We start from the raw sequence: 22,776 nt of genomic DNA on the forward strand, positions 1-22,776 counted from the left end.
GTACGCAAACAAACAACCAAGAGCACACACTGGCTGCACAATACAAATTTACACATAGCCCCCGTAGCGGTTCGATCCGTGCGATGCCTGTCGCTGGGGATGTCCTGGGCCCCCGTACTGGTCGCCACCGTACGCACCCACATGTCCCTGTGGCCCAGGGCGGCCACCACCCTGGTACGCTCCTCCTTGATCCATCGTCGAGAATCCCCCGGCACCAGCAAACGCACCGTGGCTGTAGCCGCTCGAGGGCTGAGCCACGTGCCCCCCATACTGTCCTCCGCCGTTGACGTTGTTGTTGATCGTGCTGATCGAGCTGAGCGACGGCTCGGGCGGGAAGTAGTTGACCTCGCCGCCGCCGCCGTAGCCATTGTAGTTGTGACTGGCAGTGCTGTGCAGACTTGCCCGATGGTCTAGCGGCGCCGGAGGGAAGTAGTTGGGGTCCGTCACGTTGGGCACTGGGTTGAGCAGCGGGTTGTTAAGCAGGAGCGTCGGCGTAAGCTCAAAGCTGAGGCGTGTCAGTCTGAATCCTCCGACGTCACCACATCCAACTTACACTCGCTGCTCCAGACGGTTGTTCTGGCCTCGCGTGTGGTGAGGAGGGTCGATGCGCTTGCAGATGTGAATACGCGGCTCCTGCGACTTGACCTCGTCACCCCAGCCCTTCGCGGTTGGGTGATCCTGCGGAGGGTTGGCCTGGCCACCAGTGCCATCCCACGTGCAGCGAATGTCGGTGCCCGTGTAGATCTGCAGCAGCTTGGCAGTGTCAATGTGGCGGACCTCGATGAACGACGGCGACACCAGGAGGACGTATGGCGGGTGGAAGACGACGCTCTCCGGCTTGCCTTCCCACTCGATGGGCGTAAGGTCGCGGTTGGGCTCGCCGTGGCGGTCGACATAGATACCAAAGCTGTCGTAGCACAGCAGGAACTCGGCCTCGGTTGAGCGGAACATGGCGAGCGGCTTGGCATTTCCGCACTTCTGAGCCAGCTCAGCAAGTGCGGGCTTCTCTCGCTGTCGGTTCTGGTCAAAGATCGGGATGGAACCGCCCTTGAGGTCGGTGAGATCCATGATCTCAAAGGCCTTGGGGCAGACCACGGCCAGCTTGGCCTTGAGGAAGTAGACATGCTGGGCCTCGGTAGGAATGAAGAAGTCCTTGTACACTCGGAACCAATCGGGTCGTTGACCAAGCAGGTTGCCAAACGGCCTCCTCTGCCGCGTATCTTCCGTGCCTCTGGAATGGATTGGCTCCAGAATGCGGAAGACCGAGTCGAGCTGGGACGTTAGAGTTGTCCACCTCGAATCTCCTTACTCCTTTCTTCTTCATGTACAGGACAAGCGTGCGGTTGTTGATCTGGCCCACGGTGAAGAATGAGATGTCGCGGTCTCCACTAAGGCGCTGTGGCGTGGCGCGCACAGGAGGTGACTGTGCCGTAGGCACGAGCGCCTCGAGCTGGTACGCCAGCAAGCTCTGTGAATCGATCGTGTGAGCTTTTGCCGCCGCCTTGTTCGCTTCTCCTTCCACTTTGAATCTACCTTTTCTGCCAGCACAAGGAAGAGGCCAAACTCCTCGAGGACCGCGATTTGCTGGACTCCTCGGACATGAAGAACCTTTCTGAGAGAGGATGTTTCGTGTCGAACGCCAATCCAGACGCCTTCCTGGCATCCGATTGCCACCAGGGATCGGCCGTCCACGGTAACTACGGGTCAGCCTCTTGGCACTGGCTGACGACTCACGGAATGGAACCGAGCAGGTCACGCGGCCGGTGAACTCGTCGCTGGTGGGTTGGCTCTTGCCCTTGGTTGCCGGCGCGTAGTATCCAGCGGGCTGATAGAATGCCTCAAGGCTAAGAGGGGTCATTTCAAACACCTTGCTCGCGTCGTTGACCTCGGCGCGCAGCACCTTGGCGTGTTGGAGCTTTTCCTTCCAGGCTTGACGGGCCGTGTCCGAGTCGGTCCAGAGGGTGTACTGGCCAGCACCTTGGCCGGCTGTGCCCTGGCCGATGAAAGTGAAGGTGAATGGGTAGACCATGCGCGAGTCGGATTGCGCTTGCGTCGCTCCTTCCTCGTTTCCACCGCCGCCACGGATGTTCTTGAGCAAACCGAGAGAGCGGTTCTGGGCAGGGGCCCCAAAGTCACCAAGGGACATGAGTTCGAGCGGGATAGGCTGTCGGGGTCAGTCTCCCAATGGCAGCGAAGGGCGAAGCTGCACACTCACACGACGGTTGACGCTGTACCTAACGCTGCCTTCCCTGTCTCCCCTCTTCATCTTGGTCGCCTTGACGAGGACGAAGTAGTTGTCAAAGAGAAGGAGATTGAGCTCGGTCCACGACTGTCCTGGAGCCTTGGATTCAGGCTGCCTGTACACCTTGCCCTGGTGGATGAGCTCGCGCATAGGGTTCATCAAGTCGAGGTCTCGAACCTGTCACTGTCAGTCATTGCCCATGCCACTGGTACGCACAGCTCGGGTCCCAAACTTGCCCCCATCAAGAGTAGCCTTGAGCTTCCATAATGCAACCTTGGCTTCGTTGACCGCGACACCCTTCTGGCCCGCCCTGGCCAGATTGTCGATAATCTCCAGGAGCTGAGGAATGGCCTCGATATCGGGGTGATCCTCAGGCCCCACCGCAATCTGAGCAGCCAGGATGTCTTTCAGGAGGAGCTGGTAACGGAGGAGACGCGCGATGGGCCTGTACAGGAAGTGGTTGATATCCTGTCGGTCGGCCTCTGGCTTCTTCAACGATTCCTGAGATGGTCAGCATTGGTTGATAACGAGCACGCACGGCCAGGAATGCCTTGAACGCTGGGTTCTCCTCAGCCTCTCGGTCCACCCTCGCCTTGGCCAGAGGATAGTGAGGCATGTACTCCAGGTACGCCGCATTCCAATTGAGGGCAGCGTTCAGGAGCAAGTCGGACACCATGCCAAAGTTGGGGTGCTGCTCAATCTGCCTCTCCTGCAGGTCCTCTAGGAGTCTCTGGTGCACTTCCAAAAGGGACCTGAAGTTGTGGAACGCTTCGTCGATGAAGTCGTCCAGCCTCGATCGCTCGATGACAAGGCCATACTCGGCCTCTCGCAATGGTGTGACGTAGAGCTGCACTATTAGCCCATGCTCTCCTCGACGCAACAAAACGTACCGTGTCCATAGCCTCGAGATCGGCAACATACTTCATTTCACCGTCAATCAGTTCCCAAATGTGGCTGGAATGATCAGATATGGCCGTCGTGGTGGTGGCTTACTGTTGACGCTTGAGCTCCTTCTTGCGCTCCTGCTGCATCTGCTCCTGAACCTGCTTGGGAACAATCTGGTGCCACTGGAGCTGACCAACGGCGCCCCTACCCTTGGAAGCGTGCCAGAGCTTGAGCTGAGAGATGTACGAGATGTTTTGGATAGATGTCAGCGCCTCGTTGAGGAAGTCGATGTCGACGTCGTCAGAAGGCGTGACCTTGAGGATGCCTTCGATCAGAGCGGGATACTGCTGAAGGTGGGCGGCCGGCTGCTTGAGAAGCTGCCTCAAGTCATATGACGGGCTTCCAGTCTTGGATACACGCTGCGAACGTCAGCATTGCGAGGCGCCTCTTACTTACCTCGGCCCAGTTACGGAACGGGGTGTGCTCGGCAAGGGCATGCGTCAACAGGTTGTCTGCGCGAGGCATGTTGTCCGTGTACTCTGGGTAGAGTCTTCGGAAGTCTGTTGCAGCCTCGAGGAAGATGTCGCCGACGCGATGGACAAGGGGCGAGTCTTCTCGAAGCTTGAGTGCAAAGTTCTCAATCAGACGCCGAGAAGCCTGTCGGATCTGGACAATGTTGCTGAACAGCTCTCTGATGAACGTGTCGAGTTTATGGTAGGGCTGAATGATGGGTGGGTTGGCCATCTGGAGTGGCGTGAGGAAGATTGTTTCGATCGTCGCGAGGTCGGCCTCGAACCGCTCCTCTGCGATGACTGCCTGTCGGATAAGAACTTGACGTTTTCGCTGGTCCTCTGAGAGCTCGGAGAGCACGGCAGGGTCCAGCTCGTGCGTCCAGTCCTCTGCATTCTTAACGACCGTGGTGACCACCTGGCTGGAGCCAGCCTCGTCCTCGACAGCGTTGACGACCTGGAGGAAGGCGTTGGCAGACGTCTTGTAGGGACACCTGGGCGCGTAACACTCTCCATTGCCCGTGCAGCTTGCAGAGTAACATTTTGTGGCCATGGTCTGGACGCCGGTCGGAACCTCGCCTTGGAATCCCTCAACGTCGCCGACAAAGGTAAAGACGTCATCGGCCGTGTCGCGAAGAAGCTTATCCAAATCCCAGTCGACTGGGACGACCCACATGCGCTGAGAAGCGATGGAGCGTGCAACAACTAAGGCGAAGCGTCGGTCGTAGGGTGACTCGCGAGTGAAGGCTGGCAGGAAGGACTGAATCGTGTGCTAGTGGATTCAGCGCAGTCCAAGGAGTTGGCAACTTACAACCATGTCAGCACCAGTAAAGGTCTGGGGATACGGCACACCGCCCTTGTTGTGGGTGGCTCGCGGCACGCGGTCGGCCAGCTGCAAGGCCGTCTCGCTGAGGAAGGCAGGGTTGAAGAAGCGGATCTCGTTGACCTCGTCTTCTGCGTCATCCTCTCCCTCACTCGAGACGTATTCGTCGTACCCGTCATTCTCGTCAAAGTACTGGCTCTGGTGCTGGGCGAGTTTGTTCTGAACCCATCTCGAGGGCTGCTGGGCCTGCTCCCCCCAGGACGGAGAGAGCTCATTCGATACGCGCCCGCGCTCAGCCGTGCTGTTCGGGCGAGCCATGGGGAAGTCGACCTGCGGAGAAGACCCACCAGCTGCTGCCGAGCCTTGGGTCGTGAAGTGAGGGATGGGCATGTTGACCCGGTCGGACCCACTGGCAGTAGCGCTACCGCCCAAGTGCTGCAGCTGAGGATGGCCTGCATGTGCCGGGACCGAGGAGTTGCGGATGGTGTCTGGGGTCACGCTCCGGTCGGGTTGGTACTGGTCCTGGGCACGAGGGTTCAGGTAGTCGGCGTCGGCGTACCCGCCGCGCTTGAGCTGGTGGTAGGGGTCATAGCCGCTGCCAGCAGAGGGCCCGCCATGTGCTGACATTGTGTGCGGCGACGACGTTGCTACACTGGTCGCGTTTGTCGAGTAGTGGGTGTCAATGGAATGATCCAAGTAGGACGACGTGGGTGTGATGTGCGAGGACGAGGTCGCCGTGCGTTGCGGGGGATGGGCCGGTGCAGAGTCTGTTCTGTACTGTGATAGCGATGAAGCCCGCTCAGCAACTGGCGAGTCGCCGAAGGCCTTATCTCTGTCACCGTTGAGGGCCATGTCTCGCAGAGACTGGACAGGCGGTGTGTCCCTTGCGGAAGAAGAGTAGGATTGATTGGCGTGTGCGACTTGGGGCGATGATGAGTTGTAAGATGAGGTCGATGGTTGCTGGGCGGGAGGAGGGGTTTGGGGCAGCCTCTGTGGGTCGACACTGCCAGACGAGAGGGCGCGTTGTGTGCCAGCGAAGCGAGGCGCGCTCGGACTCTGCGAAGGCGCAGAGGGTGGGGTTGGCAGAGCTCGGCCGGGGCGAGACGGAGGGAGCGCTGGCGGGAGCTCGGACTGCGGTGGCAGCTGGGGTAGCTGCTTGCGCACCTGGCTCGTGGCCGTAGGGCTGTCGTACGCGGCGGAGGAGGCGGTGGCAGCGGCGGCAGCAGGCGACGGCGACGCGAAACCCTGGTCGCGCGGATCACGGTAGGCCTGGCCATGCGGGTGATTGTGCTGGTGGTGCTGGTGGTGCTGATGTGGCGGCTGAGGCTGGGGCTGGGGCTGTGGCCTCTGCTCGGGCGTCACCTGTCGGTGGTAGGCGGCATAGTCGTAGTCGCGCGCAGGAGGAAGGTGGTGGTGGCCGTGGGCGGGGTACTGCTGCTGGGCTTGCGACACTGGGGGCTGTGGTGGGAGACGCGAGTCGCGACCTGCCACTGCTGCCCTGTCGTAGGCTGCGCGCGACTGGGACGGGGACGGGGCGTAGCCTGGGATGGCCGGGTTGAGGGCACCTGGGGGCAACGTCGATCCAAAGTCAAAGTTGAGGTAGTCGACATTCTCGGACGGCGGACGATCCTGGACAGGCGGCGGCGGCATGACGCGGGGGGCAGCGGGCGCGCGCGAAAGATGCAATGTAGAGTTGTCCGGCTGGAATGGAACGGCCCGACGCTCTGTCTGTCGCCTGTGCAGTGCCGCGGTGAGGGTGCTGCTGGAGTCGGGATGGGTGGAAGAGGGAGGGAGAGTACGAGTCGAGGGCGGTGCTGGTCGACGAGGTGGATGGTGACGACAACAAGGATGACCCGGGTTAGGGTCACGCCACGTGTTGATGGATGGTCCAGGGCGCTGGGCGGGCGGAGGCGCGGAGGGTGAGCCGTGCCGGTGATGGAGTCGCTCGCTCGTGTACGCGCCGAGGAGATCAGTCGTTGCGCAGACGGACGAGGGTGTAGTGGACGCGGAGAGCGACGAGTCGTGGTGTGGGTGTGGGTGGGTGGGTCTGTGCGGCGGCTAACGACGTGCCCCCTCGGCGCGTTTGAGAATCCGACCATCTGCCCGCGCGCCGCCGCCGCCGCCACCCCCGCGCCGGCGTAAAGCGGCCAACCGGTGAGCGGCGCGGCGTCATTACCCCAGTCGTAAAGGCGGCCGACGCCAAAAGCTAATCCAATCCGCCTGATTTGAATGTGCCTGGCGGCGGCTGCCTGGCTTTACGCCAACTGCATCACCAAAGATTGATCCAACCTCGCCACCTCCATCCACCCTTGCCACCCAACCACCATGGCAGCAGCGACAGCGACCGACCTCCCGTCCATCACGCTCGACTTTAGCAACAAGTCCGGCGGGGCATGGGACGACCGCGAGCTGGTCAACGCGTACGACGCCGCGCTGCTTGAGTTTCACGTGAGCCGCGACCCCGGTCCCCGCTGACAGCCAGCTGCACAACCCCGGCCCCGGGTCCTGGCTCGACAAGGCGACGGCCGCGCTCGCAAAGGGGCAGCCGCTGCCTGGCGCGAACGCGTTTGACACCGAGTAAGCCGCCGCTAGGACAAAGCTAACGGCCAGGTGGTACTCTGCCGCCAAGCCCCAGGTGACTGCGGCGCCGGCGCCGGCTTCCTCGTCGACGCCCGCCGCACCACGGCAGAACAAGCGCCAGCGGCGCCAGGACAACCCGTACGCCTCCGGCGCGGGCACGAGCCGGCAAGAGTCGCCGTCGTACAGCCCGCCGTCGCCTAACCCTGGAGCGCAGGAGGAGGAGGGCGAGGACGAGGGAGGGGACGAGGGCGAGGAGGGGGGCTACGAGCAGTGGCAGGGCTACGACGGCGAGGGCGACTGGCCCGTGCACGAGTTCGAGGGCGACCCCGACGCCGACCCCGACGCGGGGTACGTCTTCCCACCCCCCGCTGGCGCGTGGGCCTCTGGCGGTGCGACGGGCCGCGACGAGGCGATCGGGTACGCGCTCCATGCGCAGTACTGGGCCGGGTACTGGATGGGTGTTGCGCGCGCGTCGGAAGCGCCTGGGCCGGGGAGCAGGCAGCGCGCCGAGGTGCAGGCGTCGGCGCCGCCGCGCCAGTTCAAGCGCGGGCGGGGGAACGTGAGCGGGCTGAGGCGGTAGCGAGTAGCCGGTAGACGGGCGGGCGGGCGGAGCCGCCGCCGCGCTGTACATAGAATGCCACGCCATGCATATAGACTGCTACTGGGAGCCTGGAGCCTACCGGAACACGCGGCCGACGCTGTTGCGCACGACGCCGCCGAGCACCTGGCCGCCGATGCCGCCGAGCCCGCCCAGCGCGAAGAGGTTTGAGCTGGCGTTCTGGAAGCGCTTCTGCGCGTCTCTGTCGGCGTACGTGAAGCCGACGACGTTTGAGAAGTTGAACACGAGGGCGAGGAGCACGATGGGCACGAACGAGACGTTGAACTTGAGGATGGAGAAGATGAGGAGCGCGACCCAGCCGAGCGGGAACGAGTAGAGCGCGATCTGGCGCGCGTGAGCTTGGCCCCAGGCGGCGGACGCACCCAGAACATCTTGGAGTCGATCGCGTTGGCGACGTGGCTCGCGTCGCGCGACTCGAACACCCAGCTGCTCTCGCCGTCGTCGTCCACCTCGTTCCAGTAGCGCAGGCCGACGAGGGTGCGGCCTGCGATGTTCTGCAGTCAGCCCCGACTGCCCCGCTTGCACCCACCCGTGTGTTCCAAAAGTCGAGGCTGAGCAGGATGACAACGAGCACGATGGACAGGACGTAGTCGGTCGTGACTTCTGTCAGAAGCGTCGGCGCCGGCGGCACTCACAGAACCCGCACAGCACATACACGGCAATCGCGGCCGAGCGGAAGAAGAAGAGGAAGAAGAGCGCGACGGGGTGCGAGCTCGCCTTGAGTATCCCGGCCTGGGGTTAGCGTCCTCTCGCAGGGGGGCACGCACGATCCCGCCCTGCTCGGCTGAGCTCGCAGTCGTGCCGGGCACCAGGACGACGGGCTCACGCGCCGCCGCCGGCTTGGGCGCCGCGCTCTGCCCGATGTTGCCGGTGGGGTAGGACGGCGCCGCGACCTCGTCGTCGGCCTCGATCGTGCCGCTTAGCAGGGGGGCCGAGGAGGATGCCATTGTGGGTTGGTGTGGGCGATGCGATGTTGTTGCGGCGACAAGACAACTGGCGGTGACGTGGGGGCGTCAGAGAGCCGATCGGGCGTGGCGCGGAAGCAGATAGCGGCTTGTGGCTCGTCGGTGTCTCTTGGTTACATGACTATGCAATGCTAGAATGGTTTCGCTCATGCCTTCCCTAGTACGGCTTCAACTCCTCGCGGTCCCGCAGGTTCTTGTACTCGTAGTCCCCGCTGCCCACCTCATCCTCATCCTCCTCCACCACGTCCGCCTCGTCGTAGTCGCCGTCCTCCCAGTATCCCTCGGTCGGTACCCGCGTCCGGATCCCACGCTCCGCCATGAGCTCGGACAGCGCGCGCAGCTCGCGCGGTGTGAAGCTCGCCCGCAGGAGGGGAGAGAACGCAACTAGATACAGGTCTGGGGTCGTTAGCAGGTGTACGAGGCCGCTCTCGCTACCTACCCTTGCAGCCGCCGATCGCCGCGATCGCCCGGTAGCACAGCGCCTTGGCCGCGGCCGACCTGCCCATGTGCGTCTCAAACTCAATGTACAGCAGCCACACCGCGGCCGAGTGCTTCCCACTGTGCTGTCAGACACGCCCATACCAGCCACTTACTTTGACGAGTTGATGGCGCGGTCGAGCGCGCGGCGCACCCGCTCGGCTCCGCCTCCGCCCGCATCCCAGAATGTGCGGCTCGAACCGACCGCTTCGGCCCAGACAGACCACAGCAGGCTCACAACGCCGCTGTCCTTGCTCGTCGTGAGCTGCGACACCAGCCTCTGGATTCGCCCGTACACCCGCGTGCCCGCCTCGCCCCAGAGGTAGAGGCAGAGGAAGATCGTGTTGTTCGGGAAGGCCTCGATCGCCTGCTCGAGAATGTCTCGGGCCAGCGACGCCGGCGACGAGTGCCGCGAGTTGTGGATGTACACAATGTGAACGAGGAGCTGGAACGTCTCCTCAGCCTGTGGGTGGCCACTGGGCAGCGACTCGATCAGGCCCAGCAGTCGTGTCCTGACTGTCTCGATGCCGTCCACGAGGTAGAAGAACAGCGAGGCGAGGGCCAGATGGCTCGGAGACTCGCTCATCGACGTTGTGTAGTACTGTGCATCAGCTGAAATCGAGAACATTCAGCTCACCTGCCTTGCCTTGAGCGTGGAGACAGCGGACAACGGAGCAGGGCTGTGCGCTGGGCCGGCGGCGTCGTCTGTCGAGTCAGCGGTGCGACCCACACGACGCCCATCTCTCCACTCACCCAGCTGGGCCACATTCTGACCAGCAGCCATTGCGAGTACCTCCACACATCTCGCCTCCTCACCGCTCTCCCACTCCATCTCCGCCCAGGCCGCCCACAGCTCGACCATGTCTTGCTGCAGGTCGGTCTGGTCGGCGCCAGCAACCGCACCACGTTGCTGCGCGGCTTGGATCGCCGTGACATACACCTGTCGAGCAGAGGCGAGCTTCCCGCGTTGCCGTTCCAGCCTGGCATAGCCGTCCCACAAGGCAAGGTTTTCACGGTCATCGGAGAGGACAGACTTGGCCACCTTGACGGCTCTGGCTGGGTCAGTTCTGTTCGCGGACGCACACCCACGCTTTTGGCGACAAAGCTGCCTCGAAGGCAAAGGTCGAGAGCACAAATGATGGGTCGGGAACCAGTGGGCGGAGCATAGTCAGAACGTTTCTGGCGTCAGCTTCATCTCTGCTCGGAGCATACCTCGCAACGTCGACGTTGACATGCGTCAGGTCAGCCGCGGACAGGTCTCGGAACCAGTCCGCCCCGCCAAACAGTGTCCCTCTGTCCGACACCCAAGACTTGACGGGGCAGCCAAACGGCGACTGCAGCGAGCGGGGCTGCTCTGGATCCATCGGCTCGCCGCCGACAGTCTGCCATAGGATCTTCTTGGCGGTTGGTCGCGGCGGCCAGAAGGCATTCCGCAGCGCCGCGTTCTGGGACAGCTCCCAGCGCAGGTGCGGGTCTGTGGACGATGGCGACGACGTCGGGACATCAGGCGGCGTGAATGGGAGTCCCAAAAAGTTGAAGAAGGCGTAGATGAGCTGCAGCCTTGCGCCAGGCGTCTGCACGGGGAAGAGGAACGGCTCGACGTCGGCGAAGATGATCGTGTGGAACGGGTCGTCGTCTAGCGCGTCGACAACTCGCACTCGGCCAGGCAATGGGTACGCCGACTCGGCATGCCGCTCTGCCTCGAGCCACTTGGCGTACGGGTCATCGGACGCCGACTTGGGCAGAGGCACGGTCGGTTCGGTCAAGACCTCGCCGTCGTCGTCGGCAGAGTGCGTCGCCTTCCATCCCTTGCAGCCCGCTTCGCCTATGCGTGGCAGCTCCGAGTCCCAGAAGTACTCAAAGTCTTCGAGCACGCCGCGGAACCATCGCTGCTGGTCGAACGGAGGTCGAGGGGCACGCAGGTGGTCTGGCTTGAAGAACGTACTACACGTCAGCGCCACCTCGCATGACCACTTACATCTCCATGAGCGCTTGGAAGATGGCCAGCGCTCGCTCAGTGTAGCCTGTCTGCTTAAGGAAGAGGCACGTGCGAAGGAGGAGGTACACCTGGTTCTCTTCGCGCGCTTCGTTGGGGGCATCTTGCTCACCGGACAGCCTCAGCCGGTCAAGACATTCCAGGTACACCTCGACGACCTTGTCCACGCCGCCTCCTGACCCGTCACCGGCCTTGCCGAACCCCTGCCCCTCCCGCCACGCAATGTACCCAAGATAGAGGGGCATCAGGCTTTCCTCTGTGGTACCACGGTCGCCCAGAGCGCGGAGAACGTTGACCCAGCGCTCCGTGACCTTGTCTGGCGGCCAGAACACTGCCGCCGCGTCGAGGAACGCCTTGTGCAGGTCTGCCGACAGGAAGTTGTCCCGATGCGCCTCGAACGCGCGAGTCAGCATGGCGAGCGTGACCTCGGCGTTTGCGCGGGTTGTCGGCTGGGCCGCCGGGTCGATGAACGCGCTCGAAGCTGCGTCTGGCGCGAGACGCAGGTGCAGCTTCGCGAACTTGATCCACTCGTCGACATCGTCTGGGTGCGAGGCGAGGTGCCGCTCAAACTCGATTGTCCGCGCCTTGACGTCGTCCTCGACCGTCGACGCCGAGCCGAGCACGGCCTGCAGGACGGTAAGCTCGTCCTCGTCGCTCTCGTCCTCCTTCGAGATGGCGCGATAGGACGGCAGCGAGTCCTCCTCTACCCGCCGGCGAGGCGCGAGGTCGAACGGCGTGAAGTTATCGAGGAGATCGGAGTCGCCCTGGGCCGGCCGGAGAAGAATACGAGCGTGCGATCCCGTCTGCCGGGTGGAGTATCGAGGTATCTGATGTCAGCTTTCAGTCACTACTATCTGCAGCTCACATATGGTCGGCCGAGCCGCGCGACCTCGATACCCTTATGCGTCCTGTCGCGCGAGTGAACCATGCGCATCCCGTCAGAGAGACCAAGCACTCGCCCTCCTGGAGAGTTAGCTGACATCCAGAGGCCAACTCACGACCATCCCGGTAGTAGCGCGGGGCAGAAGACGACGAAGAGACGGCGTACTGGATCACGCTCTTGTCGCCAGCCGTGTCGATAAAGTACTCCTTCGACGTGGGCTTCGTGTAAGCTAGGTCGCTACAGGCAACTTACAGGCTTGTCGCTGCGCGGCTTGCTTGAGCTCTCGTACCAAGCCAATCCGTCGTCGTCGTCGTCCTTCCTCTCCCTCGAGCTTCGTGGCTTGTCGTCCTTCTTGACGAGGTCGTACGCCAGCTCGCGTTCCCTCTCCCGCTTCCTCTCCTTCCTCCTGTCTTCCCTATCTCGGTCGTCGCGCTCGCGCTCACGGTGGCGGTCTCGATCCCGATCTCGATCGCGTTCACGGCTGCTCCGTCGTGAGCTGCGATGCTCCTCCTTGTCCCTGTGGCGATCTCGGTCCTTTCTCTTGTCGCGCTCGCGCTCACGCTCGCGATCTCGGTCCCGTGGCCGATGGCCCGAGTCATCGTCCCGTGGCCTCTTCTTGCGCTCGCGGTCCCGATCGTGGCCGCCATCTCGGTCGCCGCTCCCCTTCGAAAGGTCGAGGTCGGGGAAGGACGAAAATGACGGAGCCGGCGCGCTCGGCTTGCCCTCCTCCTTGCCTCCCGAGAGCCCCGGCAGGTCGGGAAAGGAGAGGAACGCTTGCGGGGCTGCCATTCCGCCTGGAGGTCGCCGACTGTATGTTGTTGCATCAAGTGTCCCTCCTCCACCTTGAGATGTCATGGACCGTGCGGGACCAAATTCCACCACCAAACGTCACTCGCAACCTCCACCCACCGCCGTTGTGAACAACAAGTCGTTTCCCTCCTTCCTTTGCAACAATACTCTCACTACGCGACCGCAGCACACCATGGCGCAGCCTGACGCGGGCGTACCCATCACCAACACCCTCTTCCCCCCTCCGCCGGGGTACTACAAGGCGTTCACGCCGGCGGCGCTCGAGCGCCTCGCCGAGCTCGAGGGACCGGCCATCGACGCTCACGACGCGGGACCGAGTAATGAGGTCGAGGCATCAGCGTCGGGCGCGCCCGCGGAGCCTGGAGAGCTGGAGGCGCTGGAGACGTCGCTCAAGCCACCACGGGCCGACTGGGTGCTCGAGGACGGGCGATGGATGGCGTTTGGGCAGATGTACACTGTGAGCTTGGGTCCGACGATTGCGCTGACGGCAGGCCGAACCACACATCGCTACAGCGCGCGAGATCGGTCTCCCGCCCCTGGTATCGGACCCAGTTTCTACTGGCGGCGATGCCGAACGTGCGGCGCTCCCTGCGCTCCTGCAGAGCTTCCTGCACACGCTGGTTGCGCTGCTGGACGTGTTGACTGGAACGGCGAGGATTCCCGGCGAACTCGAGCTTACTGGGCGTGCGAGTGAAGGTGACCAGGTGGGTTTTGCCTTGGTTGTGATCAGCTGGAGGCTGACGCGCGCAGTATATCCAGCATCTGAGTAACCTGGCTGCGACGATGATGGTCTCGGCGAACCAGCTCCGTGGTGTCCAGGTCAGTTGGGTCCTCCTCCGGCTAAGGTGCAACTGACGTCCCTGGCAGGCTGAAGCTACCCTTGTCATGCTCATGGAGAAGCAGCTGGCCGAGAGGCGGGAACAGACGGCCAAGCTGAGGGCGTGAGTTGTGCTCAGTTTCCGTCAACGAATTGCCTGCGGTAAACTGACATGCTCCAGCAAATGCCGTGAGGTCGCTGCCACGGTCGAGAGATTAAAGAAGGAGGCGGCTGGTCTGACAGGAGCGGACGAGGCAGAACCGGCCGAGGCCGAGGCCGAGCAGACTGAGGAGCCAGACGACGCCATCAAGGTCGACCTCATCGAGGTCGATGAGGTTGACGGGGGAGACAAGATCGACGCCGAGTGATGGTTGGAGTGAAGTAGCCGATACCCTGCACATGCATACCACCTGTTGTGACGTTGTTGACTGAGTGTGAGGCGTAGACGGACGGGCCGAGTGGTTGCGGCCGGCTAAATGACACGAGAACAAGAGCTACCGAGAGCCAAAGCCAGAGCCATGAGCCACGAGCCACGGTGCCTTCCGCAATGCAGCCCACCACCATCACACCCCACCACATACGCTTGTCTCCAGCGACCACACCGTCGCTCCCCGCAACCTCACCACCCAGCACGTCAATGCCCATGCTCCCATACCCACACCCATGCCCTTCCGCCCAACCCTGCATAGCACCCGCCGACGCTACCAAACTGTCAAACAAGGCTTGGACCCCCTACCACCGTGAAAGTAGGCGGTCCACCCAAAACCCGTCTGCGAGCCGTGGCTCATCCGTCTCTTCTACGTTATGACGGCCCAGACGCCGTGTGCCCCATCGACCCCGCAAGCGGGAGAGGTGCGGCGGCGCGTGGGTGCTTTTGAGTAGATTTAAAATGCGTTTGTTGAGGAGCACGAAGCGGCGCGCTGCAGCGTTTAAGAGGGAGCAGCGCGGTGCGAGGCGCATCGCGAAGTTATTCTCGCCACGTGGCGAATGTCGTGTCATTGTCTTATCACTCATCCAAGTGCCACAAGACATTCGACACCGGAGTTTGGCGGAAATTTCTCGATTTGAACTCGACACTGAGCCTGGGTGGTGGGCGTGCTGTACGGTGTGGGCAGTCGCTGCACCACTGCACCGGCACCACCGTCGGTCGCGGGCACGCACCACCACTTGCCATCTCGACGACCTCACAGTCTTGTTCTAGCTATCCAGCAAGAAAGGAGGTTAGTGGGCCATCGACACGCACACCCGACTCGTAGCGCTGACAGTATCCCCCTCTCGCCGTCGTCCACTCCGCCTGCCCGTCTGTTCTGCACTCTTTGCGCGACCCGAACCACTGCTCGCCGTCTCGAAATTGTCCCAAACCTACAACTCAACTTTTGTGTCGACGTGAACCCCATACCCACCAACAGCAAAAATGGTCAAGCACAACAACCAGCTCCCCGGCAACCACTTCCACAAGGACTGGCAGAGGCGGGTCAAGACCTGGGTGCGTTGAGAGGAGTGCGGCGGGTGGTCAACAAGCCCGCTGGCGGAAGATTTGAGGTTTTGGGAGGCCAGTCGTCTGACACTGCACAGTTCGACCAGCCCGGCAAGAAGAAGTCTCGCCGTGTCGCTCGTTCCAAGAAGGCCCTCGCCTCGGGTGCCGCCCCCCTCCAGCGTCTCCGCCCCGCTGTCCGCTGCCCCACCCAGCGCTACAACATCCGCATCCGTGGTGCGTAAGATTTGAGGGAGGCGTCAAGGAGGCGCCCAACGATGGCATAGAGGGACGTCTACTGACACTGGCGCAGAGGGCCGTGGCTTCACCATCTCGGAGCTCAAGCTCGCCGGCATCCGCAAGAAGGAGGCCAAGGGCCTCGGCATTGTTGTCGACCACCGCCGCCGCTCCAAGTCGGAGGAGGGCCAGACCCTCAACGTCGAGCGCCTCAAGGCCTACCGCCAGCGCCTCGTCGTCTTCCCCCGCGTCCACGGCAAGCCCAAGGCCGGCGACGCCCAGGGCGAGGACCTCCAGGCCCACATCACCCGCGACCTCCCTGCCCTCCCCGTCGCCTACAAGGCCGAGGCTCCCCGCGCCATCACCGCCGAGGAGAAGGAGTTCGAGGCCTTCCGCACCCTCCGCGTCGCCCGCTCGGACGCCCGCAACGCTGGCAAGCGTGCCAAGCGCGCCGCCGAGAAGAAGGCTGCCGCCGAGGAGGCCAAGAAGTAAAACACTCATTTGCGACTTGGTTTCTTATAGGGCGCTGGAGTTGTGTATTCTTATGCCGGGATGCACCTACATGACCGGTTCCATACGATGGGCCGGAGGCTATAACGTTTGGGAGCGGGGGGAGGTGGTTTGATTGCCGGAGGGTAGGCTGAAGGAGGGAGGTGCCGCAGGTGGCAGTTTGGCACTGTCTGTGCGGCGCCGAGGCAGGTGGTGGCGGCTGCGGTCGGCGACAGCAGACGATGACAATGTCGGCGTTCAAAGTGCAAGTGCGGCGGGTCAGTGTCAGATGCCTCTCGGGACGTGGACTTGTTATCTCGAGTCAGTCGATCAGTCTCGCGTGTCTGGCTGGACGCGGCGCCTGGCTGCTTGGCAGCGGCGGAGAAGGTCGGCAGCCCACCCAGCATGCGAGCTTCTGCGCGGTGAGTCGACGACGAGTCAGTGTATCGAGAGCGTCGACGGGCGCACAACTAAGCATTCACATGCGTCGAGGTGCGCCGTCAACAAGACGCTGAGCCACAGCTTATGAGGATTGTTAATCTCTCCCATGGCCTGCAGGAGCGCGGAGCGGCAGTCCGTGATTAGGAGCAGGCATGTGATTCGGGCATTAGCGGCGGACTTGTGCACGCTGGGCAGGCGACGGACGCCCATGCAGGCGCGTAGGCAGGCCGCCTTGCAGGGTTTGACGGAATAGGAACGGCTGGCTGCCCCATTAGAACTGTGTGGTCGGCCTCGACTCGGCTTGCCCCAGAGATCCAGAGATCGCAGAGGCGACGGCGTGCGCTTAGATTGACGAGGGAAGGCGGCGGCGGGAGTAAAATTTCGAACTGGTGAGTGGTGGTTGGCGGGCGGGCGATGGGCGCTGGGCGTGTATGCTGGGTGGGAACTGGCTGGCTGGCTGGCTGCCTGGCGCGTGTATGCAGCCCTCGCCCTTGAAGCTGCTTCGCTTCCCTGAGCAACGGCGCCCCAAGCTGCCAGCGTTTGGGGATGATTGCCGTCGCCGCCAGTCGCGAGTCGTGTCATGTAAAGAGTATATAAACAACCAGGCCCGTGCCGGCACTTCGCTCTTCTTCCTTAGACACCACCCAAGCGCGCGCGTCTATACCCCAGCAGCTTTCTTTTAGCAGCTAGTCACGAATTTTGTCTCTCTCGCATCACTCTTGTATTTGTCACTCTCTCCACTCTACTCCCCACACCCTCCCCCACACGTAATAATCAACAACATGGCTCCGGCAGAGAAGGGCTTCTCGTGGTCCAACATCGCCGTCGGCGCGACCATGAACATGGTGCGTGTGTCAGCCGGCCTCGGCTGGTCGTGTGACACTTACACTTACACTTGCTGACCCGCCCACAGTTCGAGGTCACCACCCTCGGCCAGCCGCTCGAGGTCCTCAAGACCCAGATGGCCGCCAACCGCACCCAGACCATGGGCCAGGCGATCAGGACCGTCTGGTCGCGCGGCGGCTTCAAGGGCTTCTACCAGGGCCTCATCCCATGGGTGCGTAGCTGCCGTTTGTCGTCGCCTGCTGCAAGCACTGCTGCTGCCAGCAGCAGCAGGCGACGGAACAATACGCGCTAGCCCCCCCGCCAGCCCCCCGCCCCGCCCGGCTACTGACACAACCGTGCAGGCTTGGATCGAGGCATCCACTAAGGGTGCAGTCCTCATCTTCACGTCGTCGGAAATCGAAAAGTACGCGACCGCAAAGCTCGCCGTGTCGCCCGCCGTCGCGGGTATGCTCGGCGGTATCGGTGGTGGTGTCGCCCAGGCCTACGCCACTATGGGTATGTCAACAACAAGGCGGTCGGAGCGCGGCGCCGAGCAGGAGCGAGCATGAGCACCGAGCTGACACACCCTGACAGGCTTCTGCACCTGCATGAAGACGGTCGAGATCACGCGCCACAAGCAGATGGAGTCTGGTGCCAAGCCCGAGTCGACCTTCAAGGTCTTCATGGACATTTACAGGCGCGAGGGCATCAAGGGCATCAACAAGGGTGTCAACGCCGTCGCCGTGCGTCAGGCCACCAACTGGGGCTCGCGCATGGGTTTCGCCCGTCTCGGTGAGAGCCTGATCCGCAAGACCAAGGGCCTCAAGGAGGACGAGAAGCTCTCGGCCTTTGACAAGATTCTGTCGTCGTCGATCGGTGGTGCCCTCGCCACCTGGAACCAGCCCATCGAGGTCGTCCGTGTCGAGATGCAGTCGGCCATCAAGAACCCCGACCCCAACGCGCCCACCAAGAAGACGATTGGCAACACTCTCAAGTACATCTACGAGAAGAACGGCATCAAGGGCCTCTACCGTGGTGTCTCGCCCCGTATCGGTCTTGGTATCTGGCAGACTGTCTGCATGGTCTCGTTTGCCGACTACGTCAAGGCCTTGTGAGTGTTGGGCGCTGAAGAGATACGAACAGCACTGACACGCCTCTAGCATTGCCGGCGCTCCCCTCGGCTCGACCGAGATCCCCTCCAAGCCTCTCAAGTAAAATGTAGAAGAGCTTGATTTCTAGCTCGAGTAGACCCCAACCCAACCAACCCAACCCCGAAAAGTGAGATACAGATTGGACCTGGAGTTCAGAGTTCACCGCGCGCGCGTCATAGAGGATATTACAATGCTGCGTCATGTGCAAGAGGTGCTTATAGATAGGGCATGGATGCAGAGACCCAATTCGGACATTGTGGTTGGTGTGGGATGACCTGAGCAATGAGGTCACCACCGGCTTTGCTTTTGGATTGAGGCTAGGCTCAGAGGGGGAGTGGGACGGGACAAGGAACGAGTGTGCTGGTTATGGTGTTCGTGGTGCAGCTGCTGCTGCCATGCTGCCATGCTGCTCAAGAGTCGAGGGCCAAGACGGGGAGCCATGGCTTTGGAATCCGCCGTTACCCTGGGTGCATTTTCAAAGTGGTCACTGTAGTAGCCGTCAGGGTTTTGACGACCCATTTTAATCCTCGCAAGAGGTGTCGGCGCGGCGCGCGGCGCGCGGCGGCGCGCGGCGGCGCGGAGTCTGACCAAGTAGAGTCGCCCGCCCCAGCATCGCTCGACTTGGGTCACGCGTCTCAATCTCGTTCCCTCGTCCGTCGTCCGTCGTCGTTAGCCCCGCCAGCTCATCTCCCTTCGACTCTACCCCTCTCGTCCACCTTGCTACACCCTTCCTCCTCCTTCACAGCTACCAACTACCACACCTTCCTTTTCTTCGCCTTCCCCCTTCCCCACCTCTGGCAACAAACGAGGTAAGCATCGCGCCTGCGCGCCTGCTTCCTACTGCGACGGGCACCGCCCAGTCGCCACCGCTGCGCGCGGCACGGCACTCGAGGCCTCGGGAGGCGGCGCGAGGCGCGTCGCGGCACCCCCCAGTCGAGCCACGCAAAGGCCAGTGCACGCCGCCGAGGTACACCCCCCTCCGCTGCCGGCTCGTGCGCCGCTGGCCCTTTGGAGCGCAAAGCCTCTGGCGCGTGTCGACCCTCGCTGCCGAGCCAAACGCCCCAAAGTCGTCCCCCTCCGCCTCTCACGGCTCGAGGCCACGACGTGAACAATACCGTGTCGCCGCACACTTTATTATTGCTTCCCCAGATCCTATCAATTCCACAACCCCCATCATCTCATCTCCCTCCCTCTACCCACTCTATTCCCTCACTTGTTACACCCACGCTCACACCGCGCCCGCTCCCCCACAGGTCTCCGGCTGGTCCGCACCCCACAGACTCCTTGCACAATGGCCTCGTCAACCCTCCGCCCCCACCGCAGCCCGTCTCCTTCTCCGACCGCGCCGGCGCCCCCCATCAACCCGGCCAACCCCGCCAAGCTGACGCGCCAGTCGCTTGGCCCGCCCACAACGTCGAGCAGTGCTGCGGCGCGCGGGTTCGGCCTCGGCCCAAGTGCCAACATTGCCTCGTCGCCCGGCGGCAGCTCGTCTGGTCTGAGCCAGCCCCGCCACGTATCGAGCTCGGTCGTCGGAGGTCTCAGCTCGATGAGCAACCAGCGCGACTCGCTCTCGCCCCGTCCCAGTATCGGTACCGGCCGCGCCGTGTCCGGTGGTGCTGGTCGCCCGTCCTCCGAGTTCCTTCCGACCGGCGCGGCACGTGAGGCCGCACGCACCCCCGAAGCCGAGCAAATTGACCAGTGGTTCAAGCATCTCGCATCGTGGGAGGCCACTCTGGTATGCTTATTGGTTGCAGAGCAGATTGCTGACACGCCAGGAGGAGATGGCTGCCGCGAGCACGGACCAGAACTTTACAGAGGAGCTGGGAGCGATTGAGCAGTGTAAGTGTCCCTCGCCGCCACCCACTCGCCGCTAGGCGCAACGTCTGACTTTGTGCAGGGTTCCGAGTCCTCAGTGAGGCTGAGCGTACCGCCGCCCTCTACTCTCTTCTTCAGCACTCTACGCCAGTGCAGATTCGTTTCTTCCTCAGTGTGCTTCAGCACATGGCCCAGGCGGATCCCATGACTGCCATGCTGTCGCCTTCGCCCGCCGGTGTCACGGCCGGAATGGAGTCCAAGCTCGCCGGAATGGGTCTCAAGTCGCCCTCGGCTGGTGGCGGTTCGGGCTTCACCGGATCGCCTACTGGCAACCACTACCTTGACCCCCAGTCGGCGTTTGACCCCAACGCCAACAAGGCCAAGTCGCTCCGTACCAACCGCATCAGCGCCCCGGGAACTCTTATCTCGACCGAGGCCCGTTGGTCGAGCCAGCTTGACCAGGTCATGGAGCGCGGCCCGTCGCCCGGCCTCGACGAGGCCAGCGTCCGCTCGCGCTCTCCTCAGCCCGACATTCGCCCCAAGAGCACAGACTTTACCGGTGGTTCTGGCCACGAGCCGTCGGGCTACTCGCGTTCGACTACCCCGCGCTTAAGCGTTGGCCCCGGTGGCCTTGGTCTCGGCCTGCCCTCTGGCGTTGAGGCTTCCCCCGTCAACCCCAGCTCCCCGCTTGTCAACTCCGGTAACTGGGCCTCCATGGTCAACACCCCGCTCGCGCCCATGTTCAACGACGGTGGCAAGGAGAACCTCAACTCTACCGCTCTATCGCTTGCTAGCCTCCAGCTCGCGGCTGGTGCTGCCGCTGCGGCCAACAGAGTGCAGCTCGACGACGCGCGCAAGTACCGCCGTGCTCCTAGCGCGACCAGCAGCACTGGAGCCAACAGCCGCAATGTCTCGGGCGCATCGTACGGTGGTGACGACGATGGGCGCACTTCCCCCTTCCCTGGTAACGGCGCTTTCGGCGGCTGGAACGCGGGATCGCGCTCTGGCGGCGACTTTGGCAGCCTCGGTCTCGGCGACCCTGCCGCCCTTGCTAGCCTGAGCATGAACCTCGCCAACGTCAACCTCGGCGGCCTCAACCCCCTTACGCCCAACGCCGTTCAGATGCTTGCCATGGCCCAGGCTCAGGCCCAGGCTGCTCAGCTCTCGCAAGCCGCTCAGGCTGCTCAGCTTGGTGGTTACGGTTACCCTGGCAGCAGCGGTCTCAACGCGCCCCGCGGTGGCAACCGCATTCCTTCTTCTGGTCGCCGCAGCCCACTGCCGGGCGGCAAGGCCGGATCGCCCGGCCCTCAGGCTGCGCCTCAGCAGGGTGGCGGTGGTGCCGGCGGTGGTGCTGGCGTGGCTGGTCCCGACGATGTTGACCCCAAGGTCCTGGAAGACGTGTCGACCTGGCTCCGTGTGCTTCGTCTTCACGTGAGTGCTCCGAGCTGTGCACGGCCTATGCTGACATGTCCAGAAATACACTGCCAACTTTGAGCGCTCCAACTGGCGCGACATGACCATCATGACCGACCAGGACCTGCAGGACAAGGGCGTTGCTGCTCAAGGCGCGCGCTCCAAGTTCCTCAAGGTGTTCTACAATGTGCGCACCAAGTACGACATGCCCCACCCGCCCGGCCAGGAGGAGTATGCGCCCGGCGCCGGAGGCAAGGAGTAGCTGTGATCATTTGTCGATTGCATTTTGAAAGAGGACGAGACCTCGGAATTATACCTATGGATACCCGGTGCGTAGAGAGGTGGTAATTGGATGTGTTATGCATGCGAATGAGCATTGTGGGGGAAGAGGTGGGGTGGTGTTGGTGGCTAGGGTGTCGGTGGTGGTGGTTGTTGTCTTGTTGACGGTTGTCGGTCGAGGTTGTCACTCGAGCAAGGATGGGGGCGTGCGAGCCCTCCGTGCCGTGTGCCTTGCGCGAAGCAGCACTGTGTGACGCACTGTGTGACTCGAGAGAAGCCGGGTGCACGCAAGAAGTACAAAGGCGAGGACCGTGCGAGGGGCGTGCGGGCCGAGTCAGTTAACAAGTCAGCCCGGGTGAGTCGACGTCAACTACCACCACCACCTCCTCCTCTTCCTCCTCCTTCTGCCCCACGACACGCCCGCGTCAGACCGTTGCATGCGAATACAAAACGAGGAGGGGGAAAAAATCTAGGCTCGGAGAGCCATAAAGTGTGAAGAGCCACCACGACCCAGAGTAGTCCTGATCGAGTTAATCCCCTGCTGATCAAGGCAGTGCTCTTGCGAGCTGGGACTGTCACCAAATTGCACTAAAGCCTCTGGTGCCCGGATTCCCGAGGGAAAACTACCAACGGCGTACCGTGGCTGCGGGAGGGGGCCGCCCCCCGCACGGGGCACGAGGCTACCCCCGTGCTCCTACCAAGCCCAGCGCGGCCTGTACCCTCTGCGCGGCAGCCTGCAGGCCGCCGCGCGTCTCTGGGCTGCCCCGAGAGGCGAGGTCGCGAAGGCGCATTGCTGGTCGAGCACGGTACGCGATTACGCGCAGACCCTTTGGGGCCGGTTGTGGGGGTTTGAATGCCAGGACCTTATCCCGCTCGCGAGGAGAGAATACGCGGTGCGTGGACTAGACACAGGCGCGCATCTACGAGTAGCGAGCATTGTGACCTTGGGCCTGGGGGGGTCAGCGGCTGCGTTGGGTGGGGTAGTGGGTGGCGAGGGGAGGGCTGGCGAGGGGTGAGGGAAGGTGCGAGGGAAGGAACACTGACCA

General features: G+C 62.9%; 8 protein-coding genes across 8 annotated transcripts; 5 read left to right on the forward strand and 3 right to left on the reverse strand.

Annotated features, from left to right (window-relative positions):
• Positions 1 to 48: 48 nt before the first annotated feature.
• Positions 49 to 6,109, reverse strand: TUS1 (Rho guanine nucleotide exchange factor; the record flags this gene model as incomplete). Its single annotated transcript, XM_069354144.1, has 12 exons — positions 49 to 505; positions 554 to 1,272; positions 1,310 to 1,468; positions 1,534 to 1,697; positions 1,735 to 2,164; positions 2,216 to 2,419; positions 2,459 to 2,743; positions 2,781 to 3,089; positions 3,133 to 3,196; positions 3,236 to 3,546; positions 3,584 to 4,408; positions 4,448 to 6,109. The coding sequence occupies 12 exons, from the start codon at positions 6,107 to 6,109 to the stop codon at positions 49 to 51; spliced, it is 5,589 nt and encodes a 1,862-aa protein (XP_069208786.1).
• A 675-nt stretch (positions 6,110 to 6,784) lies between these two features.
• Positions 6,785 to 7,619, forward strand: Q8F55_005657 (uncharacterized protein; the record flags this gene model as incomplete). Its single annotated transcript, XM_069354145.1, has 3 exons — positions 6,785 to 6,907; positions 6,942 to 7,036; positions 7,070 to 7,619. 3 exons carry the CDS (start codon positions 6,785 to 6,787, stop codon positions 7,617 to 7,619), a joined length of 768 nt encoding a protein of 255 aa, XP_069208787.1.
• Positions 7,620 to 7,715: 96 nt separating this feature from the next.
• TVP23 (Golgi apparatus membrane protein tvp23) lies at positions 7,716 to 8,605 on the reverse strand (the record flags this gene model as incomplete). The annotated part of the gene is made up of 5 exons (XM_069354146.1): positions 7,716 to 7,982; positions 8,021 to 8,152; positions 8,188 to 8,258; positions 8,294 to 8,390; positions 8,426 to 8,605. 5 exons carry the CDS (start codon positions 8,603 to 8,605, stop codon positions 7,716 to 7,718), a joined length of 747 nt encoding a protein of 248 aa, XP_069208788.1.
• A 175-nt stretch (positions 8,606 to 8,780) lies between these two features.
• On the reverse strand, positions 8,781 to 12,768 carry Q8F55_005659 (uncharacterized protein; the record flags this gene model as incomplete). Its single annotated transcript, XM_069354147.1, has 11 exons — positions 8,781 to 9,019; positions 9,063 to 9,181; positions 9,217 to 9,701; positions 9,738 to 9,805; positions 9,854 to 10,152; positions 10,190 to 10,279; positions 10,313 to 11,044; positions 11,079 to 11,923; positions 11,962 to 12,059; positions 12,095 to 12,197; positions 12,232 to 12,768. The coding sequence occupies 11 exons, from the start codon at positions 12,766 to 12,768 to the stop codon at positions 8,781 to 8,783; spliced, it is 3,615 nt and encodes a 1,204-aa protein (XP_069208789.1).
• Positions 12,769 to 12,961: 193 nt separating this feature from the next.
• Q8F55_005660 (uncharacterized protein) lies at positions 12,962 to 13,974 on the forward strand (the record flags this gene model as incomplete). The annotated part of the gene is made up of 5 exons (XM_069354148.1): positions 12,962 to 13,246; positions 13,281 to 13,493; positions 13,540 to 13,608; positions 13,657 to 13,730; positions 13,788 to 13,974. The coding sequence occupies 5 exons, from the start codon at positions 12,962 to 12,964 to the stop codon at positions 13,972 to 13,974; spliced, it is 828 nt and encodes a 275-aa protein (XP_069208790.1).
• A 1,046-nt stretch (positions 13,975 to 15,020) lies between these two features.
• On the forward strand, positions 15,021 to 15,809 carry rpl13 (60S ribosomal protein eL13; the record flags this gene model as incomplete). The annotated part of the gene is made up of 3 exons (XM_069354149.1): positions 15,021 to 15,092; positions 15,182 to 15,317; positions 15,394 to 15,809. 3 exons carry the CDS (start codon positions 15,021 to 15,023, stop codon positions 15,807 to 15,809), a joined length of 624 nt encoding a protein of 207 aa, XP_069208791.1.
• Positions 15,810 to 17,029: 1,220 nt separating this feature from the next.
• On the forward strand, positions 17,030 to 18,287 carry YHM2 (Mitochondrial DNA replication protein yhm2; the record flags this gene model as incomplete). The annotated part of the gene is made up of 5 exons (XM_069354150.1): positions 17,030 to 17,092; positions 17,161 to 17,304; positions 17,435 to 17,588; positions 17,667 to 18,183; positions 18,233 to 18,287. 5 exons carry the CDS (start codon positions 17,030 to 17,032, stop codon positions 18,285 to 18,287), a joined length of 933 nt encoding a protein of 310 aa, XP_069208792.1.
• Positions 18,288 to 19,514: 1,227 nt separating this feature from the next.
• VTS1 (Flap-structured DNA-binding and RNA-binding protein) lies at positions 19,515 to 21,713 on the forward strand (the record flags this gene model as incomplete). The annotated part of the gene is made up of 4 exons (XM_069354151.1): positions 19,515 to 19,958; positions 19,999 to 20,062; positions 20,121 to 21,469; positions 21,513 to 21,713. 4 exons carry the CDS (start codon positions 19,515 to 19,517, stop codon positions 21,711 to 21,713), a joined length of 2,058 nt encoding a protein of 685 aa, XP_069208793.1.
• Positions 21,714 to 22,776: the final 1,063 nt, after the last annotated feature.

This window comes from Vanrija albida (genome assembly GCF_041260175.1).
Source record: "Vanrija albida strain AlHP1 chromosome Unknown contig_4, whole genome shotgun sequence".
Lineage (NCBI taxonomy): Eukaryota > Fungi > Basidiomycota > Tremellomycetes > Trichosporonales > Trichosporonaceae > Vanrija > Vanrija albida.